Raw genomic sequence first — 27,412 nt, forward strand, 5'->3', positions numbered from 1 at the left:
CCATCATGGAGATAAGAGTAACTACTCCTCATGGGTCCGGATATGCATCTTCTCGAGCAGGTTATTCCTAGCCCAGTAGCTGCGGTATTTCTTGCCGAGGAAGAACATGAAGGGCAAAGTGGCGATCAGGGCGAAGGCGACGCCGCCCCAGACGTAGAAGGCGTGCTGGGGCCCGACGTCGGCGGTCCAGTTGTTGACAAAGTAGCTGAAGCCGTAGAGGATGAGGTTCTTGACGGCCATGCTGGCGATGAAGATCTCGTTGGCCATGCCGCGGTAGGCGTCAAGCGCGTAGTTGGAGGTGCCGATGCACAGGAACATGACGCCGAACAGCATCAGGCCGTGCACGGTCGCGCACGCGTAGACGGATTTCCCCTCGGACACGAAGTGGCCGAACAGCATCAGGCCCACGCCCGAGCACACGCCCAGCGCGCAGGGGATCAGGCGGTACTCGGGCTCGTAGACGCCGCGGTTGCGGCGTGCGCACCACTTGATGAACGGGTCCGAGAGCGTGCCCATGATCACGGACCCGAGGATGCCGCCCACAAACGGGCCCAGCGAGAGGTAGCCGATGCTGGCTGGGCTCAGGAGATACGGCGGCGGCGCGAACAGCTGCGCCAGCACAAACGCAATCACCACGTACAGCACCACGAACATGGAGTTGATGAGCAGGATCCACAGCACCGCCAGGTTGAGCACCACCGCGAACGGCGCGATCAGGAGCTGGAAGAAGTTCTCGTTCGAGTACGTCCCGCTGAAGATGGCCAGCTCCTGCGCAAACGTCTTCTTCTTGTGCTGGTAGCCGTGCGCCGCCGCCGCCGCTGCCACTGCCGATTCTTCTTCCGAGTGTGGTGTCGAAGGCATTGCGCCCGTCGTCTCCTCGGTGTGCGTGGCCACGACGCCGGGTTTCTCCATGTTCAGTTTCTCCTGGTACTCGAGCGCCGCCAGGTCCTGGAGGTTGTCGTTCTTGATCTCGTCGATCTCGTACCGCCGGTCGCGCACGTAGCTGGTCTCGGGGACGAAAAAGAACTGGAGAATCGTCTGGATCCCTCCGAACAGCACCAGGAGGTAATAGCTGCGAAAAGTATTGATCAGCATGACTGGCCTCAATGTTCAAAATGGGGTGTTTCCCTTAAGGAAAAGACGCAAAAAAACTTACAGCCATCGCCATCCGATATTCGATGCGATTGGGCCAGCAACCACACCCGTCAGATTGGAGATTCCCGCCAAGATGAAATTGATGCAGGACGCGTAGATGCCACGCTCATGGACGTAAAACATGTCGCTGATCAGAGTAAAGACCAGAGACTCGTAGGGCGCAATCGCAAAGCCTTGCAGGATCCGCGAGGCGAGCACTCCTTCGTAGGTGTTGACGCACGAGCCCACAATGTCGGCGATGAGGCAGAAGACGGACGCGAACAGGAAAATGGGCCTCGTGCCCCATTTCCTCGACAGGGCCGAGAACAACGGGCCCGTCACGCCGATGACCAGCGTCTGGTAGCCCGAGCTCAGCACGAGCTTGGGGATGGTGGTGTGGATCTCGATGGACATCTCGTAAAAGGCCGAGTTGAGCATGGCGCTCACCACGGCGGCGTAGAGGATCGATCCCCAGCAGGTGATGCCCAAGGCTGTGAGTTTCTTGGTGTAGGGCCAGTTGAGTGGGTCGTTGGGATCGTTGGACGGCTGCGGCACCAGCACAATGTGCGCGTTGCGCCCCGTGCCATGTTTGAGCCCGCCCGTCACGTCCTGCGAGTGCGCGGCGTCTTCTTCGAGGATGACGGTGCCGGGGACGTGCGGGAGCTTCGTGTCGTCGAGGATTCCGAGAAACGGCATCTTGAATGGCTGGATATGCTGATCCGGTCGGCGCCCTGGAAGGATGGAAGGATGCCGCGAAGGTAAAAACGAGATGGAGCTTGAGAGCGGAGGGATGGCGCGGAGTTCGGCCGCCTCTTATAAACTTGGATTCTCTCTGAGCATGTCGGTGAACAAAAACTCGCAGCAGAGACTCATGACCCAACAGAGGTGATTCCACCCCCAGGTCGCAGGTGGGTTGCAAGCCTTGGGAGAAACTAGACGAGGTTCCCCGACATCAGATGCTCCGCGGTTGATCATGCGCCGCCCGTGATTGGCTGGATGCCTCCACCCGCCCCATGCGCCCCACGTTCTCCAACCGCCCGCCGCTTTTCCCTTTACGGACAAACCTGGAGAGTACCTGGGCACCCACTGGGCACTCAAGCACTCTGGGGTCACCATGAATACGCGGAGTACCTATGTAGGTACTTACTGAATACGCAGAAGCCAGGGCCCCTTCTCGAGAGCAAAGGTACGTGGGGTTCCCCAACTCCCATAGGCGGCTAGGCACTCCGTGTTCGTTTTGGCCTTTGCCATGTGCTTCTTTGCCTTGCCCGGGACTGTCGAAATGTATCTATTCTTGGTAAGATCGCCATGCTTCAGTTCCAGGGCAAGGTGCTCCCTAGAATGTCGATAGTACCATTCTCCGAATTGCTGCAGGTACCGTCGACTAGCTCAAAGTTTCATTGTCAACGAGGCTGATCACGAGGTGGCACAAGGACGATGCGACAAGAAGCATTTGTATCATACAAAATGTACGTGGGCAAGGGAATAAACCACATGTTCCCAGATCATCCGATGCTCTGATTAGATGTAGCCTTTTCCAAAATATACACAGATTGCTAGATCCAGCAGCAAGCCAAATGAGAACTCCAAAGCGCCTTGCTTTTGTCCTCCGGGTATCAATCTCAATCTGTTCCCACTTTTGTTATTTTCACAATTGTCTGGCCTCCACATCGTCCCGTGCTATGCAAAAACCATTCATGGCAGAGGCCCGTGTGCCTGCGAGACTGGCTCAAGTGTCGGCCTCAGAGGGAAGCCGCCCTCGGAGTTGGCTTTCACTGGTGCAAGGATTGCCGAAGATACTTCTCCCTTTAACACCTGCTCGCGCGTAATTTGAAGCAGGTCGCTTGGCAGACCCATGCTGGCCAGGAATGTAACAGTGTCTTTCCATTCTGCTTGCTTTCTCTTCTCACTCCATTTCAGCTCTTCCGCCATGATATCAATCACCTTGGGCAAAGCATGCAGCGCAGCCTGTGCATTCAGGAAGCTCAGCCTGGTACGCCTCGCGAGGACGTCCACCGCGGTCTGCGCATATTCACTGCGTACTGCGTAGCGGACCTCACCGTCGATGAATGGATATAGTGATGACAGTCGCTGACCACGCAGGGGATAGTGTTCGGTGTTGTCGGTGGGAGAGGCCAGCGCCGCAACATCCCAAGCCCGGTCGCCGTAGTCGCTAGCCAAATGCTTTGCAACATCTGGATCGAGGCCAAAGTGCTGGATAAGGTTGATGAAAAGAGTTGTCGAGTACCCGTGGGCTCCAATCAGGCGGATATGATGCGTTTGACAGGTTCCATTGAGAAGACTCACCGAGGGATCGATCCCATTGACACCACTGATGTCAGGAACATAGCTGGTGGGTTTCGGTTGTAGCTTGAATGCTTCGATCGCCTTATCGACGGCGTCTTCAGCCATTTGTCGGTATGTTGTCCATTTGCCGCCGGCACAGGTCAGCAGCCCGGAGTCTGAGACAGTAACGAGATGGTTCCGGACAAGTGATTCCGTATTTTTCGAGTTGGGGTCACGGACGAGGGGGCGTATTCCTAGATCGTCAGAGTCAGTATTTGAGATACTCTGGTGCAGAAGAAAAGACAACACTCACCAGACCAAGCGGCAAGGATATCCGACCTCCGCACATCGATATCTGGAGTAAGATACGTCCGGATCTCGTTCAATATCCATTCAATGTCTTTCTCTCCAGCGACTGGGTTCTGGGAGATGGCACAAGGCGCGTCTGTCGTCCCAGCGATGGTATTACCTTGCCACGGGAGGAAGAAGATGACACGTCCATCGGATGTAGAGGGGTCAATGAGACCCATGTTTTCAGGACTGAGGTATCCAGGAAGAACAACGTGCACTCCCAAACTCGGTGCAACAATCTCCTTGTCGCTAGGAGAGTCCATTTGGCGGATAGCGTCGCAAAATGGGCCGGTCGCGTTGATGATGCCTTTCGCTTTGACAACGAACTCTTCAGTGCTGCCTTTTCCATCCTTTTCCGCAATCAAATCTCGTACTCGGGCACCTGTAAGTTTGCCGCTTGCATCCTTCTCCAAGCCTGTCACTTCCAAATGGTTGACCGATGTGGCTCCGTACAGTGTCGCGGTCATGGCCAGGGAAATGTTCATCCTTGAATCGTTATGCTGTCCATCGTAGTACACAAGAGCACCAATAAGATTTTCCTTCTGCAACATGGGGAATGCTTCTAGAGCCTTACTTCGAGGCAAAAAGTAAGAGCTTTCGATTCCCTCGGACCCAGCTAGGAAATCATAGAATTTGGTTCCCGCCCAGAAGTATGGTGCCTGCCACCACGCCTGCAGAGGCAGCATGATCGGTAGCCAGGACGACAAATGCGGTGCCGTGTACAAGAAACTCTTCCGTTCTCTCAAAGCCTCTCTGACCAGCTGGTACTGATTGTAGTCAAGATTCCACACGGCTTTTTCAAGATATCGAACTCCGCCATGGACCAGCTTTGTGGATTTGCTGCTTGTGCCGCTGCTGAAGTCGTCTCTTTCCACGATTGCTACCTTCAAACCTCTTGTAGCCGCGTCCAGGGCGATCCCTGTGCCTGTAGCTCCGCCGCCAATAACAAGAAGGTCGTAGATTTCGGAGGATGGCGTTGAGGACGATTTCTTGAGGTCGGCAATCTGTTCGGCTCTCGTCTTGATGTAGGGAAATTTGGGTGGGATGATGTTTCCGTGCTCGTCTCTTTTGGGCGGTTTCGGGGCGAGTGTCTCTGCTCCTGGGACGTTCCGAGGACGGTAGATGATGTACATGCCTGCGGTGCCTGCCACAGCCAGACCCGTACCGTATGCCAAAGGCTTCAGCAGCCGGCGCATGGAGAATCGGGAGGCCATTGTAGAGGGAGTTCACCGAGGAGCGGTCGGGCAAGAAAGTCGTCTGGTAAAGATCGAGGAGCTTTGAGCATGCACCGGTAGCACCTCGAATACAAAGTATGAGGAAGTTGGAGTCTCTGGCTGGAAACAGAGTGATGAAGCTATGTCAAGAAGGATGCCAGCTGCGATATTTGAAGGCGTCGTAAATGGCTCTGCACCGACAATCAATTGACAAGAAACGCAGCATGGCGGAGAAACACCTCTGCCAGAGACTGCACTCGGGGGATTTGCATGGCCGAGCTTGAGAGGCAAGCCATGCCCAGGCCACAACACGAGCTTTAGCGACCCCGGATCTGCTAGGCATCTCGCGTGATGCTGAGTATTGGCCTTTGTGATTCTTACGCAGGGAACCTCCGGTTCGTTCTTGCGGAGAAACTAGAGGGCAGAAAGTGGCTCGGGTTGATTGGTCCGACCGAGTTCCGGAAATTGATGCTTCGGGGGTGAATTCCCGAGGCGCAGCTGCCACTGATTGACCCTGGATCGTGGTTTCCCGATCGGGCATCTGTGCCGTCTTCCTTTTCCCCAGTGTCGTATTGCGGATGGATCTCGGAAACCGTCGCAAAAACTTTTCTTCCTGAAGAACTAAATGTCGGCCGTATCTTGCCACCACCGACGTACCGAGAGATCGGTCCATGGAAATCAACGCCTGGAGGCTCAGCTGACTCGGTCTGATTCGCCCAGGCTGGACGACTTCATTCTCAATGCTCTTGCATGTGAAATTTCGGTCTTCTCCGGCCTGGACGACGGGATTTTTCTCAGGAGATGGTTACGTACGGCTTTCCCAGCTTTATGCAGTTTGATCATGCCACTGGTACCACCGTGCTATTACTCGAGATCTTCCAGTGATACGGCATCCGCCCAGAAGAACTTTACTCGGCCTCCAAAGACAGCATCGTAGCCTGGGAGTGACAGTTTAGACTTGGTAGCTGTAAAGACGCATTATAGAATCACAATAATCAAGGTTTTGACGAAGTCCATCACGAGTTGAATCATGAAGTTATAGCTTGCAGCCATGAAGACTCACACGTCAATTACGAGATCTGGAGCGAACTCAGCGAAGGTCGCACTTGGAACCTGAGAAAAAAGAATTATGATAGAGAATTTTTTTCATTTCCTCAATGTCTGTGGTTTTTCTGCCATAATTTATCCTCGATATCTGGTTACAACAATGGTAAACACCTGTGCCCGTGATACGCCCAAGGCCCAACAGATACAGCCGTCCCAGTATCTCCGGAAGCACCGAACTAACAATCATCTCATGGCTCACACCTGGCTCTCAGTGTTCGCAGTATACGTGTTGGACCAGACTGATCGCTTAGGCTGCACAAAACGTTTCAAGCCCATATAAGGAGTGTTGATCGGGCTCTCGCCAGTGAAGAGGAACATGTCATAGAGCCAACCACCGAAGGTGCATCCGCAGAAAGGCGCAACCATTGGGACCTTTTCACATATTGTTAGCTTCAAATCTTCCACACTCTGGTGGATGGACTTACCCAGAAATAGTAGCCGCCCGCACTCCAAACCTCGTGACCGTATCCAATCATGTAGCTGACCAGACGAGGACCGAAATCTCGAGCAAGGTTGATGGCATAGCCCGTTTCCCAGCCAAAACAGGCACCAATGCCGAAGATAACAAAGAAGAGGCCAAGAGGCGTGAGATTACCTGCGCCGATGTTCCCATCGTCCTTCAAAGCGTAGATCAAGAACATCAGGATAGAACTGGCGATGAACTCCGAGAAGAATTGACCGGTCTTTGTCATGAATGCTGCAGGATAGGTGCAAAAGATGCCTGCGGTCGAGGTCTCGCCGCCCACGGTGCGGATATTGGCGCCTCCTTCGAAAACATCGATTGCAGACTTGTAGTTGGCATAGACGATCGCAGACGCTACCATGGCGCCGAGGGTCTGGGCAAGCATATAGATGGGAAATTTTCTCCAGGGAAACTTGCGATACACGCAGTTGGCGAACGTTACTGCAGGATTTAAATGGGCTCCTGAGATGCCAGCGGTGTACACTCCCAGCATGACACCAAGACTACATAACTGTTAGCCACCTGGGCAGTTCAAAATGTATGTTTTCGGGATAAACGTACCCCCAGCCCCAAGAAATCGATTGGTAGTCACCCTTTGTGCCTCCACTGAGGACAACCTGGGCGACGACACCATCGCCGAAGAGGATGAGGATGAAGACCCCAAAGAATTCCGACAGAGGTTCTCGAAGGAAGTGGCGGATTCGACTCCAAGCCAGATCAGGTTCTTGCTGCACCGCATCCGCTTGAGGAATCTTGTGGTCGACAAGTGGGCCATGCTCAGCGAAAGCAGGCATATCTTGAACAGAGGTTCGTCGCCTCTGCTCCTGAGGGACATTGAGGTGTTCTTGGTGCGTGATGTTTCCCATTGCGACTGGTTGTTTCTCCAAAGATAGAGAAGAAGAGGACTGGGACATGTAAGAGAGGAAGGTGCTGGTGGCAAGACGGCCAAAGAGACGTTGAATGGCTTTGTGGAGATGGGGAGGAATCACAGGTTGCCCATGGGGGAGAGGACTTGGATTATATAGACGGATACCACCTGGTATAACTCCATGATCCCGCGTTCTATCCCTCGGACTCCACTGTGTGTAATCTCGAGCGCAATTGCAAGTGATACCGAAAACGTGGTAACAGAGTTAGCCTAGAGTTAGTCCCAGCAAACACTGCTGTGGCCGATACGAGCCCCTGTATCAAGTCTAGAACCAGACTGTGCAAGGGGCCGGACACCCGCACGTTGTCCCTGCATGACACACCCGCTTGTGGCCTGTACAAGAGCCAATTATGCAGTAATGACGGCCAAGAAAATCCTTCCACTCATCTGTTTTTCCTTCAGCTAAATCGCCGAACTTCGCACGACCGGAGCCGGATGTCCTCGAAATGCTCTCGGAGACTACATACCGACCTGCATAGAGTTGCGCCTTGGAAAAGAGTCTTTCTAGAAGGTCTTTCAGCAGTATTGACATGCGCGAGCCTGATTCCAACAGGGATACATTGGAAATTGCATGAGCTCTCAAAAGGATCATCGAGCAGTGGTGCTTTACAGCTGGTTGTCAAATCGTTGTAAGACAGGTGCAACCGCACAAATGTCAGCATCTGCCCCTCGATCACGCTTCCTTAGGATTCTCAGGGTTACACAAATTTACCTCTCGGTGGACACGACTTCTTGCCAAACAAATGTGACGTTGTGGAGGTAGAGAAACTGTATGCACATCGGCTGACGGCGGAATTATTGCCGACCGGAAAAACAGTTTGGCCGCTGGCGAAGATTGCGGGGCACGCGGGGAGCCTCGGCAAATGCACGTCGGTCGCGCTTCCCCGAACTTCTGTCCTGCACCTCCCAAGTTCTGGGCATCTCCGTCATCCCTCCTCCTCCTCTTCCCTGCTTCCGCTCACCCCCGCAAACTCCTGTTTTCAGTACCACGTCGCAAGGTGTTTCCTATGCTGGTTCAGCTGCAGTCCACCGCAGCTATGCCATTCCCGACTCCTCCCCCGCCACGCGCTGTACCCCTGATCTTTCCCGCATCTGCTTGGAATCCGCCCGCCCTTCCCCATGCCCGTCGCATGTCCCTACACCGAGCTTTGCCAGTCGCATAGAATGGAAGAGGGATTCCGGCTGTGGAGTTCGGGGTTGTGTTGTCCGGAAGAGCTCGCAAAAACCAATGCTGAACACCGAGCAAAAGCCAACTGGGGACTCCATCTAGTTGTTGCCATGAGCTCGCGTAAGATTCACGTTGTACGAGGACCACGACCCGCTCCAAGTGATACAGCTCTCAAGCCTAAAGGTCATGCGACCGTGGGCCTCGACACGTCTTCTTCAAAGTCCACATGCTTCGGTGTTTCCCCGCGGTAGATCTATATAATATTCCCGCCTCCCCTCCACAGAATGTCTCCAGGCCTCCAGTGCTCCGGTCCGTCTCCAGATCCAGACACTTCTCCCAAGACCTTTTCATATTGTTGTGAGACCTTTTCATGAATTTCTTGCGAAACCTCACCATGGGCAGTACTCAAGAAGTCTTTGTCGGCTCCATCGACCAAGGAACCACCAGTTCGAGGTTCCTGATCTTCAACAAGCGAGGCGAACCTGTTGCCTCACATCAGCTTGAGTTCAAGCAGATTTATCCACATCCTGGGTTAGTTGAGCTGGTTTTCTTAGAAAAAGATCAGTCCTGCTGACCGCAAGATCCAGCTGGCATGAACATGATCCTCTGGAGATCGTTTCCTCTGTAGAGAAGTGCATCGATGGCGCAGTCCAACAGTTCCAAGACCAAGGTCATAACATCAACACCATCAAGGCCGTCGGCATCACCAACCAGCGTGAGACCACTGTCCTGTGGAACAAGGAGACCGGGGAGCCATTGTACAATGCCATTGTTTGGACCGATACCCGAACACAGGCTCTGATACGAAAGCTAAAGCACCGGCTCGGGGCTGACAAGCTCACTGACATTTGCGGACTTCCGCTTTCCACCTATCCTTCAGTGGGCAAGTTGCTGTGGCTGCTAGAGAACGAGCCCAAGGTGAAGGATGCTCATGATAAGGGTGTCCTCGCATTTGGCACAATCGATGCCTGGCTCGTGTACAAACTCAATGGAGGTGAGCTCTCACTTCTTAACTTCTGGAACTACCACAGACTAACGTTGGGAATCAAAGGCCCAAAGAGAAATATCTTCGTCTCGGACCCTTCGAACGCATCACGAACGATGTTCATGAATCTCAAGACCCTCGAGTACGACGACTCCCTCCTCGACTTCTTCCGCATCGATACCTCAAAGATCCACCTCCCCAAGATCGTTCATTCCTCCGACTCCTCAGCCTATGGCTCCCTCACCACCACCGTCCTCAAAGGTGTCCCGATCACTGGCTGTTTGGGAGACCAGTCGGCTGCTCTAGTCGGTCAAAAGGGCTTCACGCCAGGCCTCGGCAAGAACACGTATGGGACTGGTAGCTTTATTCTCTATAACGTGGGCGACAAGCCCGTTATATCCACCCACGGACTTTTGACCACCGTGGCGTTCGACTTCGGCGGCAAATCTAAGCCCATGTACGCCCTCGAAGGATCCATCGCCGTTGCCGGGTCAAGTGTCAAGTTCCTTGTTGAAAACTTCGGTTTCATCGACAAATCCTCCGAGATCAGCCAACTTGCAGAGACAGTCGAGGATAACGGTGGCGTCACGTTCGTGACTGCATTCAGCGGCCTCTTTGCACCTTACTGGATCGATGACGCCCGTGGAACCATCTTCGGTATCACGGCTTACACGAAGCGAGGCCACATCGCTCGCGCAACGTTGGAAGCGACGTGCTTCCAGACCAAAGCCATCTTGGTGGCCATGGAAAAGGACTCGGGCCACAAGCTCAGCGAATTGGCCGTCGACGGCGGGATGTGCAACTCAGATCTGTGCATGCAGACGCAGTCCAACCTCATTAGCATCCCGGTCAAAAGACCTGCTATGCGCGAGACCACAGCTCTGGGCGCGGCGATCGCGGCCGGTTTGGCGGTCGGCGTCTGGGACAGCATTGATGAGTTGAAGGACGTCAATATCGAGGGTTCTACCATCTTCAAGCCTGCAATTAGCAAGGACGAGAGTGATCAGCAGTTTGCACGATGGGAGAAGGCTGTGGAGATGAGCAAAGGCTGGGCCAACTGAGCAGGCTCTGGGGAGCTTTGAAGCTCTGGGGCTTGTAGCATGGTGTCCATGGCGTAATCTGTTAGTCGTGATGCTGTTATTGTGGTCAACCACCAGTCTCTTCCGATGCCATGGGTCTGGGGAATGAGTGGCTTTGGATTGAATGGCTTCTCGTACTCCAAAAGGAAAAGGTTCAGCAAATCCAATGTACTCCTACCAATCATGCCCAGCAGATTCGTATTTTGCAATGTTTCCAAAATTGTGTAAGGTGGACACACCCTCTCTGTCCAACACATGGGGGACGCCTGGCATGAATGATATGGATCCGTGAGCATCGCTACAATCGCGATAGAAAGCTGAATGGGCAAGCCGTAAGCTCCAGAAACCTTGATCGAAGTCGTGGAACTTTCCATGTGTCGGGACCCGACGAACCAGCCATCCCTCTTCACAGTACTTACATATCCAATGAAACCTCCCTCCATCTTTGTAGCGCAGCATCACACTCGACGATGAAGATCATCATCGTCGGCGCAGGCATCGGCGGCCTCTCGGCGGCATTGGCTCTCGCGCTCCAAAAGCACCGCGTGACGGTTCTCGAATCCGCACCGCAACTGGCGGAGATCGGGGCGGGCGTGCAACTGACCCCGGACGCGATCAAGTTCTTCTTCCGCTGGGGGTTGCGGGACGACATCGTGGCCAAGGCCGCGTTTCCCGGCACGTTCTTCATCCATCATTGGAAGGACGGGAGGGTTCTGGGCAGCGTGGACGTGCGGGGACTGGAGGGGCAATATGGCGCGCCGTATGTCGTCGTGCACAGGGGCGTGCTGCATGAGATCCTACACCGGCATGCCGTCCGGGCTGGGGCGGAGGTGAGGGTCGATTCGAGGGTGGAAGAGTATGATTTTGAGGGTGGCGCCGTGGTGGTGAAAGGTGGAGAGAGGATCGAGGCCGATTTGGTCGTTGCTTGTGACGGGATCAATTCCTTTGCGAGAAGGCAGTTCCTGGGTGACGAGCAAGACCGCGGCGCGCGGAGGACCGGCTGGGCTGCGTACCGCACCATGGTCGACGTCTCGAGCATCCAGGCGAACCCTGCCACGGCCGATCTGGTCGAGAAGCATAACAACCATTTATGGTATGCCCCTCTCACCATTTACAACTTTCAAGTGGCGGATTCTAACGAGAGGTGATACTGCTCGATAGGATCGGCAAGGACTGCTCGGCCATGACCTATATGATCTACCAGTCGACCAAGCTCAACATGGTCCTCTCACACCGCGACGACGTCGACACTACGGGGTGGACGCCCTCGCAATACCACAGCACCATCACATCCATGTTCCGGGGATGGGACGACAAACTCACCAGCCTCGTCGACATGGTGCGCCCGGCCACTATCCAGAACTGGCCTGTATATCAGGTCGAGCCGCTTCCTCGATGGGTGTCGCGGTCGGGCAAGTTCGTGCTCATGGGGGATGCGGCACACGCGATGGCCTTCTATCTCTCGATGGGCATTTCCATGGCCGTGGAAGACGCCGCTGCATTGGCAGAGTGTCTCTCGCTGCTGGAAGATTCGGCAACCAAGGCCCACACGAACGGTGACGGTGCAACCAGAGAGAAACCAAAGCCATCCCTCTCCTCCGCCCTGGCGCTCTTCGAATCAATCCGCAAGCCTCGCGCCGAGGCCGTCCAATCCGCCAGTCTTCGCGCGGGGGATATCCTGCACCTCCCTCCCGGCGAGTCACAGGAGAAGAGGGACGCCGCCATGTTGCGACAACAAGTCAACGACGGAACGACGGAAAGCAGAGAAGATGATAGGCAGTACGTGTATGGGATCGCGGACCGAGAGACGAGGGATTGGTGTTATGGGTATGATGCCGCCTTGGAGATGCGGAGGGCTTGGAGGGAGCTTTTTGGGTAGCGAACAGGGGGACGGGATCCACGTTTCATGGGATGAATGATCGAGTCTCATAATGATGTTGACGATGGCTGGCGGATCTTGGAAACCAAAGAACTAGGGAAATAGAAGGGTTTGCACGGTAATCCGCAGGGCATCAAAGCGAAATGGATCTGGGAAACAGAGCAGAATAGGTGGAAATGGACAAGGACAAGGTAAAAGCAAGTCTGAAATGTTTGATGGGAATTTCTTATCGACATAGTCTCGCCTCTTTGCCCTGGGAAAAAAGGCAAGGCTGATCAGCGACCATATGCCACTGATACTAGGTACACTCCGTCAAAAACGGTGACTTCACACAAGAACGACACGCGACACATTGACCATCGCTTGTGCCGCGCAACTGGACCATTTCCCCTCAGGTCATCAGTTCATCAGGCGTCCTTTATGATATTGGACATATTCTGTGCAGTTCGGTCCCCAGTTGCATACACTCCTTGAAACCTTCTTAGCTCATTCCAATTCCCTTCTTCACAGTTCCCTATAGTCAGCCTGTCGTGGCTTGCGATTCCGGTTGATATGCCGGTGGGGATTGACAGGCTGCCGCATATACGCATTGTCTTCCTCATTCCCTACGTGCCGTTGTTGGTTTGAGAATCTATTTCCTGCTGGGCCAGACGGTGGATAGAAACCTTGATTCTGATTCTGGTTCATCAGCGCTTTGGGCCCGGTCGGGACTCCTGTCATTCCAGCTGGCTGTTGGGGCGGTGACGGTTTGGGCTGCTGATGGAAGTTTTGGGGGCGATTGGGGCGACTGTTGTTGTGGTTGAAGTTGTTAGGTTGGTTCTGGTTCATATTGGGATTGGGAGTGTGATTCTGGTTCATGTTCATGTTCATATTCATGTTGTTCCAATTCGGCATTGAACCTGGATTCCCAAAGTTCATACCCATGCCCATGCCCATGTTCATGTTACCCATGTTTCCCGGATTCACGCCATTCATCATGGGGTTCATGAAACCCATTGGGTTCATTGCATTCATCCCGTTCATTCCATTCATGCCCGGCATGCCCATACCCATCATCATCGGATTCATCATCATGGGGTTGAAGCCAGGCATCATAGGCATAGTCATGTTATTGCCTGATTGCATTTGTGACAAGTCAGGTGGCATCATGTTTGCAGGCAGCACATTATTACTCTCAGGAGTCGCAGTCTTCTCTTTGGAACCGTTCAGCTCTGCATCGGCCGCTTTTGGTGTTGACGGCACCGCGTCTCCAGACTTCTGTCGCTTCATGGCCGGGGCGGCGAGGCTATCCGAAGATGTTGCTCCGTCGACTTCACTCGCACCGCGCTTTCTCGCTGATCCGCTCGCCGATTGAGGCGTGGCAGAGCCACCTCGAGAGCCCGAACGTGAGCGTGGAGGAGAGTCTTTGGCCTTTGGTGATTCGGCGGCCACCGTAGGACTTCTAGACCGTTGCTTCTCGGCAGCCTTTTCTGCTTCATACTCTTTGATTTTGTTCTTCATGTCCTCATCAGGCTCAAGACGCTCGAGACTGATATTCTCCGTCTCACAGCCAGGGCATGTGAGATCGTTTTCAAGTAATGCATTTTCGATACAAACGTGACAATATGTCTTCCCACAACAAGGTGTCTTCATTGGGTCTACAAACAAGCGCTTGTCAATCGAGCATTCCAAGCCTCGATCTTGCAGCTCCTTGTCGCCAATTTGCTCTTTTCTCTGCGCCGCTTCGGCAGCCTGGACCTGTTCCAGGTGTTTTCTCCATGCCTTTTCATCCGCTTGCGCAAAGACGTACTCTCCCTCGGCGTTTACCATCAGATTTTGTCTTTGAGAATCGTCGAGCTTGTCAATATCTGCTTGATCGATCTTCTTCAGCATCGACCGAGGAATACCAGTCGTCCGTTTGATCCGGTTCTTATTGTCGTAGGAAGCGTCATCATTGGTGGGACACGCTTGGATCCAGTGCCCTGGGAATGTTAGCGACTGACGGTTATGAGGACTCCAGGTGAAATCTTACCTTTCTTGCCACAACGATAACAGATATAGCCGTGGGGAGGCTCGCCCTCTGGGATATTCACTTTTTTGTTAAAGGGCTTTCCCTGCATAGGAACGCGGGTCTCGTGTGACATTTCCTCTTGCTTTTGTTGCCATTGTGCGTCGGTGGCTTGAAGCATAGCTTGCAACTTCTCTTGTTCTGTCATTGCCTTGGCCATGTCCACCACCTTACGTGGCTTGCTAGCCATGCTCGTAACCGTGGGCTTTGCACTGACAGGCGGTTTACCAGAGACATAGCGAGCAGCACGCCCTTTCCCAGGCGCCGAGGCAGGTAATCTTCGAGCAAGGACAGTCGAATCTTTGGGAATGATTTCTGTGTCATCGGTATATTCTGGACTGAGGTTAGTGACAACTCGGACTTGGAAAAAGGAAGTGAGAGATGCGAACTTACCTTCATTGCTGTTCTCTTTGTAGATCTTCAGGTCAAAGTCTGTACCATCGCCTAGCCGAGAAATGTTGATGATTTCACGTTTCAGGTTCCAGACATCGGTATGAGGACCATCGATCGTTACGCGCTGCGGTTCTTTTTGTGATTTGAACTTGAAATACACGTAAGAGGCCATGGTGGTAACGCCTGACAGCAGCTCAGGACCAGCAGAGAAGTGTATGCGTTTGTCGTGTTAATCTGAAGGAGGGCAAAAGGTTGAGGTTGCGGTGACTTTTGGCGTAGACAGATTCCAAGGGATACAGAGTCAAAAGACGACAGGGGGCAAAAGGGAGATGTTATTGTAGGTAAACGAATAATAAGTCCAGCTTGAGAGAACCGAGATCCAACTCAGGCGAGCCTGTTCCCTTCACCAGTCGTTCTTGCACTGCACTGCCAACGCAGATCTGCCACTCGCAACAACACTGACACTGGCAACAAGTCCCACTTTCCTGAATATGATGCAAGCTCTTGACCAGGGAAAATCCCTTTTGTTCACTTTACAACAAAAGCTGATTGCAGGCAGAAAGTTTCCGTCACGATGATTTTAAAACCTTCCCAGGACTCCTGTCAGATGCGCCGGCACGTGGAAGCGTCCGTTTGCAGAGAGCGATGAGACAGCGAAACAATGAAATACCCTGTCAACCCCAATTCGAACCTATGGCAAACGCATGAAACTGGTGGATGCGCAAAGCAAAGATGAAGAGGAGGTGAATGAGTTGATGAAAAAGATGTGCCTGGCGGATGGAGAGCGATGATGACAGAAGAAGATGTCGGAAGCAGAAGGAGGCGCAGGCAGCCTTTTTATTCGGTTCGGCAGAAAATGCCCGCAGCAAGAGATCACATGACCAGGTCTTCCGTCACGTGACAATGCCAGAATTACTCAGCCTGGTGCAGCCTTGCTGACAGTACGAGCACGTACGAGGTACCGAGTTCACCCTGTCAGCCTCAGCAGGGGGGTGGCAAGTGCGGAAATACGAGGTACAATACGCCTCAGACAGCACACGGAGAATCCCGTGAACCAGTGGGGTAACACGATATGGCTGGAATTTACATTCCCACTCACTTGGTATACCCGAGGGAACCTATAGGTATAGGTAGGTACCTAGCATCCCGACCAGCAATTCTTCTCTGTTTCCCCCTTGATAAAGCCACCGTTCCAAGCTTCCTGCATTACCATTCCCAGTCTCCACCCATCAGTAATCACCCACCCACCTACTCAAAGATGTCAATCCAACTGATCAACCCGCCCGACGTGCCCCCTCCGCGCCCAACATACTCGCACGTCCAACTTACGCCCATCTCGTCGACAAGCACGCTGGTCACAATAGCGGGTCAGATCGGAGTCGATATGGAGACCAAGACGGCGCCCGACTCCTTCATCGCGCAGGTCGAGATCGCGCTGGCGAACTTGGGCAAATGTCTGGCCGCCGTGGGGGCCACGCCCGCCGACATCGTCAAGATGACCCAGTTCGTCGTCAACCTGGATCCCGCCGACACGTCGCGGTCCGAGGCCTATTCCAGGTTCATGGGCGGCCATCGTCCGCCGAGCACACTGGTGGGAGTCGCGGCGCTGGCGGCACCGAATTGGTTGTATGAGGTCGAGGCTATGGCTATTGTACATCAGAAGTGATAAATGGCAAATGAGAGATCTGGTCATTGAGATCTTGAGGGTTGTCCGAGGGAAGGACCAAGTTGTGGCCGTGCTCCCTGTGCTGCCCAGCAGTAACAGCAGCATCACCCCCACCATTGACGCACCATCTTCTTGCAGGTCCATCAATGTCCAGAGTCCTCGGCATCCTCTACCTTCGCCTTTTTCCCATTGTCAGTATCCTCCACTTCGTCCATAAATTCCACCTTGCGTTTGCCCAAGTTTGATCCTTCCGCAGTGGTCGGCAATGCAGCCGGAGTTGAAGCAGAGGATCCAAAGCCACTGTCCCCACCGTCGGCTTGTGCGTTCTTTGGCTTCTTTCGTTTGACCAGCCCCGATACATCAGTCGCCGTCTCCGCCGCTTGAGCCAGTTTCTTTTTCTTCTCTTCTTCGGATGCGCCGCTTCCCAACAGACTGCCCAATATGCCAGAAATCTGTTCTTTCATCTGATTTTCCGACTCCGCTTTGACACTGACGGGTGGATTGCGGAGCTCTGCCAGCCGCCCTTCCATTTCGGCAACCATGTCCTGAACGTCCTCAATCTGAGCCATGGCCTTGTCTTTTTGAGGGCCAGCTTCAAGCTTCTCCATCGCAGATGTTTCTTTGGAGATGCGCAATTTGCAGCTGTCAATTGCTTTCTCCTGCTGGGCAATAGCTTCATTCCGGACGTCCCAATCAACCTGCCAGTCGCCGGTTGGGTTCCCTTGTTCATCGTGCTGTTGTGTCTGGGAACTGAACTCAAGGGCCAAACTAAGCTTGTAGTGACATTCGGCCAGAATACTCGACTCCGGAGGTTCAAGCTCCTCCCTCAGGGCAAGACATGCCTTGAGATCTGTGACGGCATTCGAGTACTTCTCTCCTTCCAGAGACACTTCTGATTGCAGATCGTAGATGTCTGCAGCACGGTTCTTTAGTGCCTTGACCTCTGGTGTGAGGTCAATTGATGCCACATATTTCCCTTTCTCAGAGTCTTCCAATGCGTGTTCTTGACTTTGTTCTAATTTCTTGAGATATAGGATGCGCGCCAAGTCCAGAAGCTCGTAGGACGTGGCGAAGTCATCCTCCTCCTCCTCATCAGCCTCTTCGTCCTGGTCTGCCTCATCCTCATCCGAATCGTCCCAGCCTTCGGCATCGCCAGAGATTTGGAAATAGGGCTTGTCTGAAGTGGACTCCTGAGGTTGTACATCTTCTTTGGGGACGACATCACCGACACTAGGCACCGGCTCCTCTGGGACCGCGACCAACGACTTGGAGCTGTCGCCGGCGGCGCCTCCATTTGTAGACCCTCCTGCTTTCGCTGCGCCGTTCGCTTTCCTCTTCTTTCCAGACTTTTGAGATTTGCTCGAGGATAATTGTGCTGATGCCGCGGTACCGCCTAAGACATTGCTTGTTTGCTGCGCTAGAAAGAACAGGCATTTTCCATAGGAATACAACAGGTCGGCATTCTCGAGCGCCATCTCTCCATTGAGCTCGGCTTGCAGCTCCGTCGCCTGGGAGTAGAGCTCCGCCGCCTCCGAGTAGTGTTTGACGGCATATTCGGCTGTCGCCTTTGCGATAAGGTCCGCCAACTGCTCTTGCTTCGTGGGCTCCGAGTCGGGCTTGGGAGTTTCGTCAGCAGGGGTCGCCATGGCTCGCAATAGATAGAAAGTGGTTGAATACGAGAATCGCGATGATGCTGTAATGAAAAAGTAGCGAAGAGTGAAGGAAATATGGTAGAGAGTTGAAGGAGAAGTGATGGTGGTGAAAGGTGTGCGGGATCATGTCACGTCACAAACTCATCGCAAACGCGGCACGCGTAAAGTGATTTGTTTACGCGTCGAGGCCTCAACTTTCTCCTGCTTTCACTCCCATCTTACTGCGCATTTTACACATTGCTCATTGAGTCCAACCATGGAAGAACCCATTTCGACTCCAGGACTGCCTACCCGGACATACAAAGCACGGTCTGACCTACGTGCCGAAGAACAGTTACTCTCCTCATCGCCGGGCTTCGGTACGCCAGCATACCCAATCAAGCCCCGACAGACAGAAGTTGCAAAGCCCTTTGCAGCGCAATTGAACACCAGTACAACTACACATAGCGCTCCCACAGTCTTGCCCATCCTCCTTCCCCCTCAAACTCTCAGACCTGTCGCTTTCCGGACCCTCACGAAGAAACACAACCTGACCCTGACCTCGTCGGGTCTCGGATTGCTCTCTACGTTCATCGGCAAATTCTGTGGCAGCGGCTGGCGAGAAGAAGGTCTTGCAGAACGTGTGTTAGATGAGATAGCAAAAGCATGGAAGAAATGTGGAGGCGGCCTCCTTGTCGAGGATGGGCCCGAGAAAAAGCTGTCTAGCATCTTGAAGAGTTTGGAACCGTGCATGTCAGGCGGGCGTCTGGACACGGGGAAACTCTCTCGGAGCAACAGTTCAGTACCGAGTCCTAATCTGTCCCGAGCGTCTTCCTTCACCACGGGGCGACCAGATGCGAACACGGATGTTAGCCAGTCGAGCCTAGGACCCTCGGCCGTTAATGTGGAAGATGGAGAATCGCGAGATCGAGCGGAGGAAGAAGAGCAATCTCTGCTGGATGTCCGGTCGTACTTGAAGGTTATCCCAGCGTTTGACCAGCCCCGACTAATGTACTCGACTTCGTCAAAAAGTCTGGAGCCTGTAAAAGGCGCAGCCAGCCTGCTCCCTCCCATTCAACACAAGATCTCAATGTTCCGAAATCACTACCACCTCGTCCACCAGCGACTGATGCGAAATGAATCATTCCAAACTCCATCATTCGCGACCACTGCGAGACCACCTAGGCTGATGCATTCAGCAAGTGGCATGACAACAATGCAACAAGCCTACAAAATTACTCCCATAGCAAACCTCCTTGGCAGATCAGGAACCTCTCATCTTTTACTGGGTATGCTGGTACACTCTCCAGCTGGAGATGTCGCACTGACAGACCTATCCGGGAGTGTGATACTTGAGCTGTCAATAGCCCGGCCTGTGCCGGAAGATGGTGTATGGTTTTGTCCTGGCATGCTCATTCTTGTGGAAGGAACTTATGAAGAAGACGGCTCTCACAACTCAAATCTGGGCTCGGCTGCTGGTGTAGGTGGACAGATCAAAGGCGTCTTCGTGGCCCACACATTGGCCGGTCCACCAGCCGAACGACGAGCCTTATCTCTAGGTATTTCCAATGGTTTGGACTCAGGAGGTAACACGCATGCAAGCATGGGTGCAGGATTCGGCTGGATCGATTTCCTCGGCGTAGGGAGTGAGAAAGCGCTTGGGAACCAGATGCGTCGCATTCAACGACGTATTTTCAGACCACCCACTCCCTCCCAGACCCTCGACGTCCCAGATGAGGACGAGATCGAAAGTGAACCGCCTCGTCGTCAAATTGCCCTGTTGGGGGAGTGCAACCTCGACAGTCCCCGAACGCTAGAAGCAATCCGCGCCATCCTCTCCTCCTACAACGCCTCCAGCGCTGGACATATAAGTGACCTACCTTTCACCATTGTCATGATGGGCAACTTCATCTCGGCGGCAGCCATGTCAGGATCCAGCAAAGGCGGCGGTAGCATCGAATACAAAGAACATTTCGACGCCCTAGCTTCGATCCTGTCAGAATTTCCTCTGTTGTTGGCAACCACAACGTTCGTCTTCGTGCCAGGGGACAACGACCCGTGGGTGAGTTCATTCTCTGCGGGTGCGAGCTGTTTGCTCCCGAGACAAGGGATCCCAGAGGTGTTCACCAGTAGAGTCCGACGGGCGTTTACCGCCGCCAACGCTGAGGTTCATGGTGGATTGAAAGAGAAAGACGGGCTAAGAGGGGAGAGTATATGGGCAACGAACCCAGCGAGGATGAGCCTATTTGGGCCGTTGGAAGAGATTGTGATGTTTCGGGACGACATCACAAGCCGGTTTCGGCGGACTGCCCTCACGTTCCCGAAGCTCGATACGGACGAAGAGGAGAGTGGAGGAGGAGCAGCAGCTGCCAACGTCCAGGATCAGGACCAAGATCCTCCGCAGTCTGATGTCGAGGAGATGGACCTTGACGATCATCCTAGGAAGAATCTCGACAGAGCCGTCCACAGCGCCACCTCGCACGTCCCTTCATCGGGTCCCGCCCGTCCATCCCTCCAAGCAGCGCGGAAACTCGTCAAAACCATCCTCGACCAATCTCACCTCTCTCCCTTCCCATTGTCCATCCGTCCCCAGCTCTGGGACCACAGCGGCGCATTGTCGCTGTACCCGCTGCCCACGGCGCTGGTGCTCTGCGACGCCGAAATGCCGGCCTTTGCGATAAGCTACGAGGGATGCCACGTCATGAATGTCGGCAGGCTCGTGGACGAATTCTCGCTGCGCAGAGGAGGCCAAGCGGGCGTCGCCAGGGGCAGTGGGTTCGCGAGATGGATTGAATATGATTGTCGAAGTAGGAAAGGGGAGGAGAGGACGTTGAGGTTTTGAGGTATAAAAAAGGGTGGGGAATGGGAAACCACGAAGGTATGAGTTGACATGATAATGTTGAGGTGGTATATAGCGTAGAGCATACAGGGTATATACGCTTTCAGAGACTGGGTCTTTATGGTAAACTTAAAAATGCACTACTATGTGGTATATAACGCGCGGAAAAACGTTAGCATGACTACCTAGGTACAGAGCAGCTAAACAACACCGAAACGACAAGCCACTCCGAATGTGTACGTACCTACATAGGTATCTAAGGTAGATACCTGGGTTTCTTTCGGTACGCTGATATATACCTCGCCATTCCACGCACGAACAGATGCACCACCTAGTGGGCTTGTTTTAAAGCCCAAAAAAAAGGTATTCTAATTGATGCACACTGTCTCTAGTTGCAGTACAATTTACAGTGATGGGTAGAAGTTGGGCGCTCAGCCAAGAATGGACTGCCTCATTCTTTTCGTCAGGCGCCTGTGAGGTGCACTTCAGCCTGATCGAATATTCTTTACCATGTACCCTCCTGCCTTCTTCTACACGGCTGCCTCTACGGCTCGATCATCGCTTCTTGCAGATGCCATCATGAAACTACCTCTGATCCGTTGCGCAATCACAGAGGCTCCTTCACCTACACTTTCGCCGACCTGGAACCTATTCTGAAGCAACAGCGATACCATTTTCTCCCATGAGATTACTCCCTATAGCCCCCTTCCTCCCTTCCCGGCGTGAAGTTTACAGAACGCCGGCATCCAAACGGATCGGTCCAGCAATCTTCTTCCACTCTACTTCGCACCCCCTCTCCATCGCTGCCCAGAATCTGACACGATGCGCCTATTGAAAGTCGATGGTCAGGGTGAGCTGAGCCTGACTCAAGACTTGACCGAAGACATCCCGAGCTACGCGATCTTATCGCACACTTGGGCGACAGATAAGGGGCACGAAGTTACCTTTGACGACATGAAAGGCAATAAGTCGAGAAATCGACAGCGAAAACAGGGGTATACTAAGATTCAGCTCTGTGGTATACAAGCCCAAAAGGATGGTCAACAATATGTCTGGGTGGACACATGCTGTATCGACAAAAAGGCCTCCTCTGAGCTCAACGAAGCTCTAATTTCGATGTTTCGCTGGTACCAAAATGCAGAAGAGTGCTATGTGTATCTGCCGGACGTATCACTGGATATGAACAACGGAAATCATCCGACCGAGGAGATATGGCAATCAAATTTTCGGAATAGTAGATGGTTCACCCGCGGCTGGACGCTTCAAGAACTTCTTGCTCCGAAATCAGTTCACTTCTTTTCACGTGAATGGAAATTGCTGGGTAACAAGCGTACACTCGAAAAACTAATTCACGAGATTACCCAGATTCCTATACCCGCTCTCCGCCGTGAGAACCTAAACAGTTTTAGTGTCTGCGAGCGGTTGAAATGGACGGTCAACCGGAACACAACAAGGGAAGAGGATAAGGCATACTGCCTACTGGGCATATTTGACGTGTACATGCCCATCATGTATGGCGAAGGAACGAATGCGTTTCATCTACTCAAAAGCGAGATCCATAACCGATGGAGGCAGAGCACAGATGGAGAGGAGTTGCCTCTCGCCCTAGATACTAGCCGGTAAGTCATCTCTGATATTCCGAAGAATTTCTCACGTTTTTGATAGCAGGGTGGTAGAAGAAGCAAATGTCTCGATTCGAGAACCTATCGAGAGAAGCCGGAGAGGGATTGATAGATCAAACAGGGCCGTACAAAGCAGCCAGCAAGAGAGTCAAACTGACCGCAGCGAGATGAGCACACTCGAAATTGGGGTTGCGCACCATCTCAGTGCCTTGCACGGGATAACATTCGAAACCTTCGCCTTCAGCGTCATTGTGGCCGTATTCGACAACTGTGTTCAGGCTTTACGAAGAGCTAGATGGAGCATGGTTCAGATGATAGGTAGGACAGACCAGTCCATGCAAGCGCTCAGGGAGACGCAGAGTGAGATGGAGGCTGCCAGGCGGGTTGTTATCTCGGAGTGTGAACACGTGGAAAAAGCGCAAACGGAACTGAAGCAACGAGGCTCCGTGGAGAGGGCTGATGATTACAGCTTAAGCTTGCTCTTCGGGGAAGGCCAAGATGATCCTGAAGATACGACAGTCTACGACACTGAAACCCATATTGGCCGAGGCGAGAGTAGAGCAGCCTATACCCCAGTTGAAACCATATCATCTCAAACTGAACAGACCGAGACTCAATCAGATCAGAGCCCCCCACACTCCAACCACGAAGCCATAGACGACGAAGCAACCGAAAAGGAGTTACTTCGATATCGGATCAACGCCCTTCGAAGTGCAAACAAACAACTTAAGAGGAGCATAAAGCAGAACCGGCTCGAGCTTCGAGAAAGGGAGAATCAAAGGAGATTACAACAACAGCGGATCAAAGAGATGGCGAGAGAATCTGAGAGACTCAGACGGGAGGAGAAAGAGAAACGTCAAAGCTGGGGGTTTTGTACAATTCTCTAGGTGTCTACTAAATTCTGTTTGACGTTGAAAAGATTGCTTATGATTTTGTCTTTAGATCCGGTGAAGTCAGGATGATACAGTTATAATGGGAGACGTGATCTTGATCCTTACTGCCGTTGGACTCCTCAACAAAACAGATCCCGACTTAAATTTCTGGTGATCCGACGGCCGCGTACTATTTCTATACATCTTTGTCAGTGAACCAGACTTGTCGAAAGTGGTGACGAGTTGGTTAAACTCTTTCGTCCGCGCCTCCGAGGGCTGGTGCACCCGCGATAGGATTGCATTGAGAGAATCGGCAGGTTTGGCACATGATGGAAGATGGAGATCCTTCTATCGCCAAGTTGGGCCGGCTACTAATTGCAACTTCAATACAGAAGCCATCAGTGGAAATTTTTCGTGTACATTACTCGCTAGTTGCACTCACTCCCAGCCCAGTCACAATCAGCCACACAAGAGTGCAGCTCGTGCTAATGTATTTCGAGTGATTGGTGTGGGTGGTCCTTTTCTCCTTCTCTCCGGGATTTCCAAAGCGACTGTCTTCCCATGGTACTTGTACATCGTTGGCGCCCTCTACCAACTCCCCTGGCATAGGCCAGACGCTCCCCAGAACCAGGACGCGTCCACAAGTACTCCTAATACTCCATTTTCAATCTCTCGAGTCGTTTCATAGCCGCCTCAATCACAGCACCTTCCCTCTCAACCGTGGCCATGATATCCGCGATGCTTTCTTTTTGCAATCGACTAGAAATACCCAGTCCGCCGAAATTGGAACTTCTGGGGGATGCGGCGGCTCCGCTGGACCGGGACGTAAGGGTGATTTGCGACGCTGACATGGATGGCGTAATTGATGATGCCGAGATTGAGGACATGGAGGCGTCCAGACCTGGAGGCCCTTTCGGCGACGCCGGAGATTGTTGCTGTTGTTTTTCGATACTGTGAGCCTCTTCCACAAGGGAGCGAGTGAGTTGTTTGACCTATAGTCTCTTGTCAGCCGTGATTCAGGTAAGAGCGGATACAAAGCAAGGTTACATACCGTCTCAAATCGCTTGTCGAGAGTTGTGTCGCTTCGGCCTGCCTCTTGCTCGCCGTCCTCTTTACCCACAATGCCAACATTCTGGCCGAGGCTGTCGATCTCATGCATCCAGGCCAGTTCCTTAGAGCTCAGTTCTCGGTTCGCCGATCCGACATGACCCACCTTCCTTCGTAGAGCCTCATATCTCGCTACCAGCTTGCTCTGCCGCTCTCGTGCCTCGTTGATCCTGGTCTCGGGTGTTTTCCTCTCCTTGACATTGCCATTCTCATCCTCCTCCGTGGTAGCGGTAAGACGCTGCAGCTGTTGAGCTAGTTCCGTCATCTGCTTGACCTGACCAGCAAGTTCGATTCTCAGACGTTCACACCGCCGGAAGAGTTCTGCAGCTGCATTCTCGAGTCCAGCTGACTGGACGCCAACCGTGCGATGGGTGAAAGTCATGATCTCTAACATGGCTGGGCTCAAACGCATAGGCCGTTCGGAGATGACCTTTTTGAGATGTGGCGGCAGACGTTGGCGCATCGAGTCGATGGGAATATGCTGGTTGAAGTAGAAGATTTTGGGAGGACAATATGGCTCTCGCGCAGGAATCGTTTCGATGGGTGACCCCGGCATATTCACAAATTGAGCTTCTAGATGACTAGAAGACATAGTGAAGTCCGTAGTTGAAGGGCCAACAATTGAGGTGCCTATGGGCGCCTGATCGAAGACCACTCCATATGGAGCGTTCGACGTTGCGGTCAAGAGAAAATATCCCAATGATGTGTCGTCAATGGTCGTCGGAGCCGAGAGGGCCTCAGAAGGCTCACGCACCTCGATTAATTTGTCGGTCAGACAAACTTGATTCTGACATCGGGTTTCCAGCCTGGTTTTCAGACCGAGATCGACAGGTTCAGTTCCAGATAATTCAGCACCTAGCTGGGTGACCCAGTCATCCAAGGACACTGCGTACACATGCTTTTGAGTGGTCACAAAAATTGAACAATTGTAGGCAATGTCAGGAGTGAAAACAGGCCAATTAGTCGCAGGGTCCGTGGTCGTTCCGTCAAGCGTAACGACATCAATCAATGTCAGGGGTGTGGCGTCAGATGAAGGCACACCAAATGCACTTTTCCCTTTCTTGGGCAGCCACTGTCCTGTCACGCCATCAAGGTCAATGGCAAACCAAACTTGATTCTCAGGCGTGGCAACACAGATAGTTGTGAAGGAGATAGGCTGGACAAGCCCCGGGTCGATTTCATCGTAGTCTTCACCGTCGAAAAGGTCTTGTTCATCGAGCTTCGCAGGAAACACATGGATATCAGAAACCTCAATCTCTGAAGCATCCTCCTCGGGGACGATCGTGAAAGGCCCTTGAAGACGTGGAATGGCACTCGGGTTTTGCGGTCTGTACCGTATCTCGAATTCACCAAGGCTATCGATCGATTGATGAATCTGGGGCTCCTCATTGTCGATTTCTTGGACCCACTCGTATTGCTGGTCGGCGGCCCGTCTTTCGTCCATGTCCGTCTCGTCGTCATTAATTGATGCCATTCGTGAGACAGCGGTGGTGGTCAGCGAGGGAATAGTTGTTGACGTCGGCTTCCACCTCGATGGTAACAGCGGGCACAGAGCGTACAGATCCCCGTTCCTCATGGCAACCCAAAGCGTCATACTCGCCCAGGCATCTTCGTCCTCCCTACCTCGACCACCAAAACACGCAGCAGAAGCTTCCATGTCAAAATCGTCGACAGAAAATCCACGAGTTTTGCCAAAGCCGGACGGCTCAAAATCTTGGTCGCACGAGACGCCATCGGCGAGTTTTCGGAGGTCTATGGACAGTTTTGGACGGTCGAGGGACCAGCTGTTGGCCTTGTCAAATTCCCAAACTCGAACCGCTGCTTCGGCAGTCACTGTGACCAGACAATCAGTGGAAGCAGTAGCGCAGGCCAGGGGATGCCATAGCACGGATGCGAGCGGAGATTCTGGAATGACATGGACCGTTGGACCAAGCTGATATGTTTTCACTTTTAAAGGTGAACGGGCATGCTCCTTCAGCCGCGATGAGTCCGGAAGCACTGCGATGTGGACAGTATGTTCTGTGCAGATGGCTAGAAAAAGGCCTGAAGGGGAAATCGAAATCTGGCGAATCTGGTAGTAGACAGGAACAGCTAACGTCTACATTTGTCAATATTATCTCTCCGTATGATGAATTGCCCCACGTACTCTGTAGACACTGTCTCCGGTGGTCTCCGTTGCGTCAGAGCGAGACTGACCAAATCGACTGGCGCCAGACTGGGTGTTGTCCTCCCATTCGTCTCGAACAGCGCTGAGATCTGCCCATCTCACTTTATTCCCCACGACCGTGAATATTTCGGTGCCCCTGCTGGCGACCAATCTTCTCGGTCCTTGATATTGTGTCGACGGGAGGGCGCCAAGGTAAGAGGAGCGTTTAGAGGGAGAGGCGGGCGACTGAGGCTCTGGGTCTGTGAAGATTCTAGAGCCTGGCGACGGTCGCGACAGGAATGGGGGAGTATATCCAATAACCTTAGGCATTTTGGCTCTTGGAATGAAAGTTATCGTGAGACTAAACGTGCATTGGAAGAACAAGTCTCTAGACCTTGCTGCACAAGGGCCAGGACAAAAGCGCAGTCTCACAGAAAGTCGTGAACATTAAAGAAAGTGAAATTGGGCGCGTTTTGCGGAGAAACAGTTTTCCCG

At 53.0% G+C, this 27,412-nt stretch overlaps 11 protein-coding genes across 11 annotated transcripts; 5 read left to right on the top strand and 6 right to left on the bottom strand.

Moving 5' to 3' along the window:
- Positions 1-21: 21 nt before the first annotated feature.
- On the bottom strand, positions 22-1,830 carry Z520_07724 (uncharacterized protein; the record flags this gene model as incomplete). Its single annotated transcript, XM_016778221.1, has 2 exons — positions 22-1,072; positions 1,157-1,830. The coding sequence occupies 2 exons, from the start codon at positions 1,828-1,830 to the stop codon at positions 22-24; spliced, it is 1,725 nt and encodes a 574-aa protein (XP_016630581.1).
- A 999-nt stretch (positions 1,831-2,829) lies between these two features.
- On the bottom strand, positions 2,830-4,985 carry Z520_07725 (uncharacterized protein; the record flags this gene model as incomplete). Its single annotated transcript, XM_016778222.1, has 2 exons — positions 2,830-3,674; positions 3,734-4,985. 2 exons carry the CDS (start codon positions 4,983-4,985, stop codon positions 2,830-2,832), a joined length of 2,097 nt encoding a protein of 698 aa, XP_016630582.1.
- A 1,302-nt stretch (positions 4,986-6,287) lies between these two features.
- On the bottom strand, positions 6,288-7,421 carry Z520_07726 (uncharacterized protein; the record flags this gene model as incomplete). Its single annotated transcript, XM_016778223.1, has 3 exons — positions 6,288-6,464; positions 6,518-7,058; positions 7,117-7,421. 3 exons carry the CDS (start codon positions 7,419-7,421, stop codon positions 6,288-6,290), a joined length of 1,023 nt encoding a protein of 340 aa, XP_016630583.1.
- Positions 7,422-9,045: 1,624 nt separating this feature from the next.
- Z520_07727 (uncharacterized protein) lies at positions 9,046-10,697 on the top strand (the record flags this gene model as incomplete). The annotated part of the gene is made up of 3 exons (XM_016778224.1): positions 9,046-9,182; positions 9,239-9,645; positions 9,703-10,697. 3 exons carry the CDS (start codon positions 9,046-9,048, stop codon positions 10,695-10,697), a joined length of 1,539 nt encoding a protein of 512 aa, XP_016630584.1.
- Positions 10,698-11,185: 488 nt separating this feature from the next.
- Z520_07728 (uncharacterized protein) lies at positions 11,186-12,594 on the top strand (the record flags this gene model as incomplete). Its single annotated transcript, XM_016778225.1, has 2 exons — positions 11,186-11,808; positions 11,877-12,594. The coding sequence occupies 2 exons, from the start codon at positions 11,186-11,188 to the stop codon at positions 12,592-12,594; spliced, it is 1,341 nt and encodes a 446-aa protein (XP_016630585.1).
- Positions 12,595-13,098: 504 nt separating this feature from the next.
- Z520_07729 (uncharacterized protein) lies at positions 13,099-15,206 on the bottom strand (the record flags this gene model as incomplete). The annotated part of the gene is made up of 3 exons (XM_016778226.1): positions 13,099-14,555; positions 14,606-14,974; positions 15,035-15,206. The coding sequence occupies 3 exons, from the start codon at positions 15,204-15,206 to the stop codon at positions 13,099-13,101; spliced, it is 1,998 nt and encodes a 665-aa protein (XP_016630586.1).
- A 1,086-nt stretch (positions 15,207-16,292) lies between these two features.
- On the top strand, positions 16,293-16,700 carry Z520_07730 (uncharacterized protein; the record flags this gene model as incomplete). The annotated part of the gene is made up of 1 exon (XM_016778227.1): positions 16,293-16,700. The coding sequence occupies one exon, from the start codon at positions 16,293-16,295 to the stop codon at positions 16,698-16,700; it is 408 nt and encodes a 135-aa protein (XP_016630587.1).
- Positions 16,701-16,843: 143 nt separating this feature from the next.
- On the bottom strand, positions 16,844-18,346 carry Z520_07731 (uncharacterized protein; the record flags this gene model as incomplete). Its single annotated transcript, XM_016778228.1, has 1 exon — positions 16,844-18,346. One exon carries the CDS (start codon positions 18,344-18,346, stop codon positions 16,844-16,846), a length of 1,503 nt encoding a protein of 500 aa, XP_016630588.1.
- Positions 18,347-18,608: 262 nt separating this feature from the next.
- Z520_07732 (uncharacterized protein) lies at positions 18,609-21,173 on the top strand (the record flags this gene model as incomplete). The annotated part of the gene is made up of 1 exon (XM_016778229.1): positions 18,609-21,173. One exon carries the CDS (start codon positions 18,609-18,611, stop codon positions 21,171-21,173), a length of 2,565 nt encoding a protein of 854 aa, XP_016630589.1.
- An 819-nt stretch (positions 21,174-21,992) lies between these two features.
- Z520_07733 (uncharacterized protein) lies at positions 21,993-23,679 on the top strand (the record flags this gene model as incomplete). The annotated part of the gene is made up of 2 exons (XM_016778230.1): positions 21,993-22,789; positions 22,836-23,679. The coding sequence occupies 2 exons, from the start codon at positions 21,993-21,995 to the stop codon at positions 23,677-23,679; spliced, it is 1,641 nt and encodes a 546-aa protein (XP_016630590.1).
- A 635-nt stretch (positions 23,680-24,314) lies between these two features.
- Z520_07734 (uncharacterized protein) lies at positions 24,315-27,247 on the bottom strand (the record flags this gene model as incomplete). The annotated part of the gene is made up of 3 exons (XM_016778231.1): positions 24,315-24,656; positions 24,716-26,869; positions 26,918-27,247. The coding sequence occupies 3 exons, from the start codon at positions 27,245-27,247 to the stop codon at positions 24,315-24,317; spliced, it is 2,826 nt and encodes a 941-aa protein (XP_016630591.1).
- Positions 27,248-27,412: the final 165 nt, after the last annotated feature.

This window comes from Fonsecaea multimorphosa, assembly GCF_000836435.1.
Source record: "Fonsecaea multimorphosa CBS 102226 unplaced genomic scaffold supercont1.16, whole genome shotgun sequence".
Taxonomy (NCBI): Eukaryota; Fungi; Ascomycota; class Eurotiomycetes; order Chaetothyriales; family Herpotrichiellaceae; genus Fonsecaea; species Fonsecaea multimorphosa.